The sequence below is a fragment of the Atta cephalotes genome, assembly GCF_000143395.1.
Source record: "Atta cephalotes unplaced genomic scaffold scaffold00011, whole genome shotgun sequence".
Taxonomy (NCBI): domain Eukaryota; kingdom Metazoa; phylum Arthropoda; class Insecta; order Hymenoptera; family Formicidae; genus Atta; species Atta cephalotes.
The window spans coordinates 2,331,759-2,342,204 of record NW_012130075.1 but is presented as its reverse complement, the minus strand read 5'-3'; the positions used below and the strand labels follow the sequence as shown (position 1 = coordinate 2,342,204).

General features: G+C 28.9%; 2 protein-coding genes across 2 annotated transcripts in view; both read left to right on the top strand.

Moving 5' to 3' along the window:
* The window catches only part of LOC105617008 (ankyrin repeat domain-containing protein SOWAHB), a 123,875-nt gene extending 121,876 nt beyond the window's left edge, over nt 1-1,999 (top strand). Inside the window, exons 13-15 of the mRNA XM_012198589.1 lie at nt 652-678; nt 1,038-1,195; nt 1,700-1,999. Coding sequence (XP_012053979.1) covers nt 652-678; nt 1,038-1,195; nt 1,700-1,999 — 485 coding nt within the window. The remainder of the gene's footprint in view (nt 1-651; nt 679-1,037; nt 1,196-1,699) is intronic.
* Nucleotides 2,000-5,849: 3,850 nt separating this feature from the next.
* On the top strand, nt 5,850-7,041 carry LOC105617007 (tRNA-splicing endonuclease subunit Sen15-like). Its single transcript, XM_012198588.1, has 4 exons — nt 5,850-5,873; nt 6,008-6,089; nt 6,151-6,322; nt 6,605-7,041. The coding sequence occupies exons 1-4, from the start codon at nt 5,850-5,852 to the stop codon at nt 6,873-6,875; spliced, it is 549 nt and encodes a 182-aa protein (XP_012053978.1). The 3' UTR covers nt 6,876-7,041.
* The last annotated feature ends 3,405 nt before the right edge of the window (nt 7,042-10,446 follow it).

Genomic DNA, 10,446 nt, shown 5'->3' with positions numbered 1-10,446 from the left:
GNGAGAGNGAGAGAGAGAGAGAGAGNGTGTGTGTGTGTGTGTGTGTGTGTGTGTGTGTGTGTGTGTGTGTGTGTGTGTGTGTGTGTGTGTTATAACTATAAATAGAGCATGTACACATAAGCATGAGAAGCACATATATACACATCACATCAGCCGATTCTCAGCATCACATTTTATTCACATTGGATAATTATTATATCTAATAACAATGACAGGACGTATAATTCTCAAAAGGGAAAGTAGATTCTATTTTTATACTAACTTATTTAACTTCCCGTTGACTCCCCTATTCTTTCTATCTAATTCCATATTGCGCGAATTATACTTTTATTAACTATATGAAATAACATTTTCTCACACACACACACACACACACACACACACACACACGCGCGCGCGCGCGCGTTAAAATTACCTTTTAATTACAGATTTATTATTAACAGAATTTTTGCATATAAAGCTGTTTCTCTTTAGACTTTATTAAGTATATTAGCCATAATTAATATATCTCGTAATATCGTTATTTTTTAATAAATAGCTTCTTTTTTTTTATTCAGTTCTAACTCACTTACAATATTCTTTTATCAATCTTTCCTTTTTCTCGCTGTCTGTATGAGACACAGTTTCAAATGATTTTCTATTTTATTTCAGAAATAAAAGCAAGGAAAAAGCATGCAGGTAAGAAATAATTCCTTTGGTGTTCGAGCGTTTTAGTAGAGCGTTTTAGAGACTAACTTAGCGCATGAGAAACAAGCTAAATAGACATTAACATCAGAGCATTAGTTTCCTTTTCATTCCGTCAATTTTATAGTTTTAATAACCCCGCTTATAATCGTATAATATCAGTTTTAATTTTATAATAATCGAAGAGTACTATATTTCCGTTGTAGAATTAATTAACGTAGAAAAATATAGATGATCATCAGAGATATACGCGAGTCTGTCGATCGGTCGTATTCTTCCATTGTAAAAGTTACGTTGTAATAAATAAAACATCTGCAAGAGCATCGTAACAGAGCGATTGATTGAATACACAGAGAAAGATCTTGGTTTCCTACGAATTGGCTCGTTGAACGTTCGCGTGAAACGTACTACGGAAGCCTTCAGCCAATTCCTGGGTGTGGCAACCAGCAGTACGACTAACAACAACAACGAGAAGATTCATAAATCATGGGGATCCGCAGATAACGTTCAGGTACTACTCTCTTGGGTTCAATGTGTCATATATTGAATTGAACACATTATATTATAAATAATATTTTAATTGGGAGTAAAAGTAATTTGGGATTAATAAAACTTAAAATAAATTTAAATACATCTTTAATTATCCCAAATTACTTTTACTCAATTAAAATATTATTTATAATGTTATTTACAATATATGACAAATTAAGATAATGCATAAATTCTATAGTGAAAAATATATACATTTAGTTTCTTTGATTAAATAGGTCTATTCGCGTTGCTTGAAATCCCCAAAAAAATATGTACTGTATACATGTATAATTACATATTACACTATCTAATAAAAAATATATGAATATATAATAGAAATATATAATTATACAAATTAATGGAAACCTATAAATATAGAATAAAGGCAAACATATTGATTAATAGAATCATTAATAACGCAACATGCAGTGTTATTATCCATTCTAATTTCTCGCGTGTTACACTGTGACACGTTTCTCGCAAGCTGGAGCAGAAGTTGATGCCACCGCCGAAGTACGCGCCTATCAAGAAGCGCAGGAGCAGACGGCCGCAGGATTTCGGTTCATCGCAGGAGCGGCAGCAGGTCGCCAGTCAACCAACTACTCCGTTGCTGCAGGGTAAGATGAGCCGACCGAACCGGACTGTTCAGCGTCGACCAACGTCGTCAACGACATCGATCAACTCCAACTCCATCGCGTCTGGTGGCGTCCAGCAAAACGGCGATTCCGATTCCGACACGACGTGCGGTTTCGATTCCGCGTGGCGAGGATCGGCTCAATTGTAACTAGCCTAATTCGTTATTCTAGATAACATCGCTCATGTTTATTCGATTGCATGAAGCATAGGAAAGCTTAGGTCCTAAGAAGCTTTAAGGACTGACAGTATCTCTAGCAATTCTTTTAAAAATGGCAGAAACGAAAATCTATGTACACGATTCTCGCCAACGATTGCACTTATGTTAAAGACTTTTTAATATACAAAACAATATTTAACAATATTTAAAAAATTATTTTTCTCTTAAATTGTTCTTATTTCACAGGACCTTATTGTTTATAACACAAAAAATCTGAGAATAAAAATTGTGAATATTTCAGATACGATTTCTTCTTCTGAAAATTTTATTGTGTGTGATTCAAATCTCGTTTTCTTCAATAAATTTATTAAATAATTTATTTTTTATATTTAAAATAAATTATTTGATATTTATACATGATATTTATCATTCCTTATTTCAGTTAAAATACTCAAGTTTAACTTCAAATTTCGTATATAAAATAAATATAGTATGTACTTTATTTACATATAGAAATATATTTTGTAAACTGCAGAGCGTAATTTAAGGATGTTTAATATTACGCTTATATATATATATATATATATATCACAATAGAAATCGCAAAATATATTTTAAATTTACAGAACAAATTTTTTCATACGTTTCATATGTACGATTTCTATGTCTGCATTCACAACATTGCCATCGTTGTACATATTACATATATTCATATATTAGCATTTTACGCATAAAATTTTAAACAATTCGGTGCTTAATTATATGATAATTAACGCTTAAGATTTATTTTATTAACACAAAAACGTTTCTATGCATACTTAACAATAAGAAATGTTAAACGTTGTATTAATAAGCGTACAGAGCGACAGTTATTATTTATATCGCATTTTATATCATTTCAGCAATAAACATCACATTTGAGATTACATTGAAGTATTTTATCTTTTATCTCTTATACCATACATATGGTATATGTAGAAGAGATGTATTTTAGATTGATATACACATACTACACTAACAATATACAAATTGCTTCTTTTTGTAAGATGAACAATATCCGAGCTTATTGTGGCATATGTATTTTATATATACTTTTTATAGTTGCTACAATTTTATAATTAATTCCATTAATTTCATTTAATTTTTTGATTCTCTATAATTTTACCATTGTTAAGTCAGTTTATTAGCCAAAAAATTAGTGTATATTACCTTGCTGGATGATTTTCAATAAAACAATCTTCGTTATTCTACCTTTTTATTATGAAAAGTACAAGAATTTTATTTGAACTTTATTTTTTATTTGAACTTTATTTGATACGGCTACATTAATAAATTGGTATTTGTTTTCATCTTCATTTGTTTTATATCTGTCAAATGGAACATAAAATATATTTTATAGATTAAGAAAAAAGAAACCTCAAGTGTAAATCTTAAAGAAATAAACATAATAAAACATCAGAGGAAGAGTATTTTTATTTTATTAGATATATTTCGTAGAACGGATAAGAAAAGAAACCAACACATATATTAAAGAAAATAAAGAAAAAAGAGAGCTATAAGCCAAAAATTATTATTATATAAAATAAAACAAGATAATATAGAATGTAAAAAAATAATAAAGAAAACAAAAATATTTTAAGTTAAAAATTTAATATAGAATGCTAACAATATAACTAAAGTATAAATCTTAAAAAATAAATTAAACAGTAAATTAAAATAAGTATTTTTGTTATTAGAGATATAATTTCACATAAAGTCCGTTTTTTATTCCTGCATGTTTTGAACTGTATGCATCAAATAACTTTATATTTTGTAAAATAAAGTAAAAATTTTTAAATAAAAATTATATTTTGTGTGTGTGTGTGTCTGTGTGTGTGTGTGTGCGCGCGCGCGCGCGCGCGCGTGTGTGTGTGTGTGTGTGTACACACAAAATCATATTAACTGAAATAAGTTAGTAGTCCGTTTTCTAGGATTCCTTGATATAATTCAATCTTTTTCTAGAATAAAGGGTCTCTTTTAAATTACGATGGAAATTCAATCTCAAGAACGGCTATGTTGTTTTCTTGTTCTAAATTCAAAGAGTGATATCTTCTCATTAAAGAAGATATCATTAATGAGAAACGGAAATTATACAGGAATTGCAGAATCAAGATTTGAACAATGATTTTTCCTTTCCTATTTGAACAATGATTTTTCCTACCTTAATTCAAAGTTCTGTATAATCTCCATTTTTCCATGAATGATGTCTTCTTTACAATTTCTTCTGTAATTGGGATTGTTGAAATAGAGATTATTATCTGAGAATAAAACGAATGGCTCTGAGAATAAAAGATCTAATTTTAAATATTTTTATCATAGATAAATGATTTCTTCCAGACAAATATTAAATTTCATAGGTCTTTGGAAGAGATTTATGAAATTTAATATTTGTTTTAATATCTCGTGAGACAATATGTTAACTTCTGAAAGTATATCTATATTAGGCCAGAGTTATTTATGTTAATTATTCTTATGATCTTCTCAAAGCTTATGACCTTCCTCCAGAGATGTTAATTTGATATAAAATTTGAGTCTTTCAAAACATTTTAAATAGAGAAAACTTTGGATCGTATCTCAAATAAAAGGCAATATCATGAGCAACTTGAGTAAGTTCAACAAATTGAGAGCACGTAGGAATTATAATGTTTAACTTTTTTCATACTATGTTTGTTTCTTTGCAATCAATGTCTTCATGAAGATATTAGCTTAAAAAGAAATCAGAAAACTTCAGTTTCATGATGTATTGCATTAGTTAGAGCTTGAAGATAGAGGTCATCTTTCCTGCAAATATATTGGCAAATATATTTCGCATGGACACTATTTAATTGCAACAATTTTTGCAGTGAATTTTTGAAAAAAATCCTTTTTCTTCTCTGGAAAAAGAATATCAAGACTGAATGTAGCAAACAGAAACTCACCTAGAATATCTTTATCCGTTTTTCTTAATTCACGAGCTTCTTCAATGTTAGTTATGCTCGTTGCTTTAACGTCTTCAATATGTTTTACAGATTTCTTTTCTAGTTTTTTTTGAATTTTTAGATTCGTCCTTTTCTATCGAAGAACTTGAAAATTTTATTTCTGAACATTTCACGACAAGGGGCTTTTCCCCGCGATTAGAATACATTGAAGAATAATTCAATTCCGAATCAGATCATTTTGATTGTGGTAATGGTATTTTCATCATATGTTCTCACTGTGGATGAACCTTAAATAAAAAGTTCGTATTTGTCTCTCTTTAAAAGAAAGAGGACAAGGACGCTTCTCAATCATAATGAAGAAAATTCGAGAAAATCTAACTTCGTTTTAGACAAACTATATAAATCCAGCTTTATAGTTTTAACTTTTACTTCTCCTTTTATTAATTTCGTTGTGTTATATCTTCGATGTGTGTTCTAGCGACATCCTTGCACAACCAAGAGAAACTTTCAACTCGAAAGGTAAGCAAGTCGTTCTCTCCTTAGGTAACGCTTTTGCCGTATATTTTTTCTAACTTTAAACGCCAGATGGACTCATCCCACAAGGGAGGTTAGTGAAGGATGTAGAAACTGGTGGAAGCTTGGAACAAGTGTGAAAAGAAGTATATGAACGATGTGACACTACCAGAGGTAGTGGAGGGTGAGGACGATTTGGAAGGTTGGAACAGTTGGAACTTGGAACTATTTGTCATTGGACTGCATTGAACACATGTGCTGGTTCCCATTGATACTCTTTTCCCAAGCTGTGATGACAATTAACAACAAGTAGGTTTCTCACCGAAAAAAAAACGAGACATTCACTCCTGCGTCTCGCGTGCACGAGAAAGATGTACGACATATGCCATCCCAGCGTGAGTAATCGTTTTACTCGGATAATCAAAAAGATATGTGCGATCTCTTTAGTCCGAGAATGTGCATGCCTATGTATGTATAAATATTTCGTACGTAAGATTATTTTGCAATCGTTCTCAATGTACGCTTGCAGTATTATCATCTGTGCAAACTTGGCTGTAATGACGCGATAAAAACGAGCACCGCCTTTTATGTCTACATTGAAATATGCGAAGGTATTGTATTTAACTTAAGGGGATGGTAAATGTGAAATCTATTCTTGTGACGATTTTTCAGTGAAGCGATACTGGGATGTCAAATACAAGTATAACGAAGAACTTGACGTGATCTATTTCGAAGTGAAGAAAAGGGAGAATTCTCAGGCAGAGATCTATGTGCCTTGGCCAACGAAATACAACATCTGCTTGGACAAGATTGAGAAAATGCAACAATTATTGCAAAATAAACGGTAATTTTGCGATTTTATTTCATTATTAATTTTCGTATCCTTGATATTTCTGTAACGTTCTATTCCTGTTCTTTTTAGTTGAACTTCTTGCACGATTCATCTTTCTTCCCTTTCTTTCTAAAAAAAATTCATTCTAAAAAAGAACTGACCTAATAATGGATATATATTAGATGTAATAAAAAGAAATCCATTATTTTTGCATGAAATTGAATGGAAAAATAATGGATTTCTTTTTACTACACCTAATATTATATTTCTAAGTAACAAAATTTGATTCAACAGATTGACATTCGTATTTAAATCGGAAGATAGCAGCAGTGTTTTCTATACAGTGACCACTGGCCTCTCAAAACCAGCTACACCAGAAACGAGTAAACAACAAAAAGAAAAAGCTGAAAAGATATTTAACTTGGAAAGTGAAATTCGAAGGAATACATCAAATTTATGTGAATTAGCAAAGACTTTAAGTTCTACTCACGAAACTAGCGAACAAATTGATTTAAATACTACAAACTCTTTGAATATTGAACATTCTAGTGTGGAGATATTATGATACTTTTCTTTTACTTAATTTATAATTTTGATCTCATCTATGTCTGTTGTCTGTATATTGGTATTTATCTTTTTTTATTACACACCTTACAACTTATGTATCAAACACATAACAGTTAAACACGTAAAAAGTACTGACACGTTGGAAATAAACCTTCTAATATGAATATATTGTAATTTTTCTTGTTGAACATAATAAAATAATTTTCATTGCAATAAAAAAGTAAACCATATTTATTAGAGAAGGTGCATTTAAATATAGGGAGAAATGTATATTTTTAATATTTATTTTTTAAAGTAATTCACATATATAATGCGGATTTTAAGAATACTTCTAAGGATTGCGTAATTGTTTAAAGTGATATGTGATAAGCTGCCACTGCAAATATATGAATCAAATAAATTAATTTTAAAAAAATTTCATCTCTAGCCATGTATTATTAGTAGACACTACAAAATACGAGGCACATAAATTTCCTTATTATAAAACTAATGATAAACATAGCGAACATTTTAACCAAACTTACATCTATAGTAATTTCTATGTAATTATGTTATAAAAAAATACGTATAACGAAATAATAATCTAATAAATCTTTATAAATCAAGAGTAAATCTATCTACAAAACACCATAGGATGTTTGTATATATGTACATAAAAATTTTAAATTATCGCATTTTGGACCATACATATATTCCATAAAATTAAATAATTTAATTCTTTCTGTAAAAAGCTGCGTATATCAGTGGAAAAAATAATTTGTTCACACACGATGCCATCTTCTAACGTATACCAACTTACACATTATAAAACGGAAAATATACAAGACTACATGATTTGATGTAAAAATATTTTTATCATTTAAAATCGTTTTAAAAGATAAAGTTTTCAAAGATTTTGTAGACTTCGGCAGTTGAAAGTAGCGTAAAAAGGATGATATTGCATAGCTTTTTTCAGCTATGTAAAATACAAAAATAACATACAATGGACATCTAGAATCTAGAATGTTACTTTTCACGAAATGTAAATAATTTTATTATTAAATTAATGAAAGATTAGGTTTTTTCCCACGCAAGATCCATTTCAAATTACTTCACAAATTACAATATATTTTTTTCTGCCTGTTTTACTACTAAATGCGTTGTCACGTAAATTTTCATAAATTTTATATTCTTTACTTCAGAGCTGTATAATATAAAAAAAATCGGATTTAAAACTTTATATACACTAATAGAAAACAGGCATATTAAAAATTATTCATATTTTTCAAATTATCTTCCACTGTCGTATATTATGTTCAAGATCGAAAATATTTTAGGAATATTTTCTAAAATATTTTAGGAATGCCTAAAATATTTTTCTTCAGATCTGAACTCATCCTGCATGTATAAGAATTATATATAAAATAGATACCAAAATGGTTATATATGTATATAAATTTATAATTGCAGTAAGGCAACTAGATCTCGAGATACTCGAATCTATCACTAATGACACGGTTAACTTTTCATGATTCAAAAGGTAATTTCACAAGGTAAATTCACAAGTAATTCTGGTCATTACATATTTACGCCTTATTAATATTAAAAAGAGTAATATTGAAAATAAAACTTAGTAAATCTCACTAACATAGATAGTAATATTTCAGCAATCGATATTTACAATTAACAAAATCAGATTTAACTATATTTTAATTCATAGTATGACAAATTGAACAAATCTACAATAAAATTAAATATAACTATATCATAATCAAGTTATACATTTACCAAGTTCTATTTGAAATATCTCATTTGCATCGTTATAAAGTCCTTAGTTCAATTTTCAATTTTAATTCTAAAACATACATATAGAGATAAATGACAGGTCGAGAAGTTTATATACAATGTTGGATTATTTCTTACTATAATAGTCAGTGATTTTTCTAGTTCTATTGCATATTACATATCAAAAATTGTTCGATTATCGTAGGCACCTTTTAAGAGATGGATGAAATGTATCATGGGTTACCTTTAATTAGATTGTGTATGTGTGAAAGTTCTACAGAAAGAATCGAAATCTTATAAAGGATTAATTATTAAATACTAAAGTTACAATATGTAGATAATAGCATCTGTAAAGAAGAGTTCCGTAATAATCAGAAGAAAAATTAATTTAAAAGTTTCGTAAGTAAAATCTAATAGCTACTTCAATATTACACACAGCTTTCAAATTCTCTGCAAAAATTAAAATCGAATCTTAAAAGATGTTCAAGTATGTTCATAGTAAAACGTGGACACGTCTTACAATAATAATTTGTTGTAAAGTTAAAATTGATCATACAATACTACACGAATAACTATTGAACATAGAAATATTATTCATTATTCTTTCGACACTTTTGGTTATATATTTATATATACATGATATGAAGCACATGAACTAGTAAAAGTATCTTATAAACTAGAATATGAATGTGTACATAATTAAAATGATGAAATATAGTAATTGGGATACATGTTAAACGAACCTAAAGGACTTTGATATATAATATTAATGTGCTGCTTCACATGATGTCATAGGGCTCGTATGTATGTCTAACGTCATCATAATCTTGCAAAATTAGCTTATATATGGATTTCCAATTATCATAACAGACAATATGTGATTAGTTTAATCGAAATGCTAAATATTACTGTCAAAATGATCATTGTTGTTGTACATACATAGCGCCATTTCAATTTCAATTCTTTATCACATGAGCATGAGCAAGTATAGCTACATTTTGATTTACTTTATGCTTTCTTAATGAATGTGTTAATATTTTTGTTATTATGATTATCCTTTAAGTTCCATAAGGATATATAAAATCTTTGAGTAATATTGCTTGTATTACTGTACATAATTAGCAATATATAGATAACGAAACGTTGAAAATAATATATATCTTCACGCAAAAGGACATCCGTACATATTTAATACTAGCAACAGGACAGTGTCTGGAGATCACTTTTGCAAATGTAATCTAAAATTATTCTCAGTTATATGCAAAAAAAAACTTCTTTGTCGAAAGATTAATAGGCTTCATTCGCTTTCTCCTTTGCTTGACAAGAATTAATTGGAACCTCTTAACTTTTAAAAATATGATCATAAATTCATACAATATTATTTTGTATCAAACCAGAGATTGTAAATTTATGTATATCAACTATTTACTAAAAATGTACATACAACTCATAACATTATGTGGAAAACCTGAGATTCGATAAAAGAAGTTTCTAAAGCGAACTTCGCATTACAAGATGATTCTTGATGAATGTTCTTGATGAATTCTCTGAAAACTTTATATATTTTCGCATTGTTCCTTACAAATAATTAACACCATATAATTCCTAGCATTCAGTACATTTACAAAAACATTCTAATTTACCATGAGGGCTAAACAAAAAAAAGCATATTTTGGGAAACCAAAAAGTTAGAAAGATTCTGATGCAATTGTAGCGTCTGAAGAACTGCCAGAGTCAAATTAAAAAGGCAATTCCAGAAAAGGCAGATTTCTAAGACAATGAACAACTAAGTTGCATTCGTCATA

What these genes read in the sequence shown, in the direction of transcription:
- LOC105617007 (XM_012198588.1), top strand. Translation starts at nt 5,850, where the DNA reads ATGTACGACATATGCCATCCCAGC. An exon ending in CTACATTGAAATATGCGAAG is followed by an intron (nt 6,090 to 6,150) that starts GTATTGTATTTA and finishes ACGATTTTTCAG; the next exon opens with TGAAGCGATACTGGGATGTC. An exon ending in CAATTATTGCAAAATAAACG is followed by an intron (nt 6,323 to 6,604) that starts GTAATTTTGCGA and finishes TTGATTCAACAG; the next exon opens with ATTGACATTCGTATTTAAAT.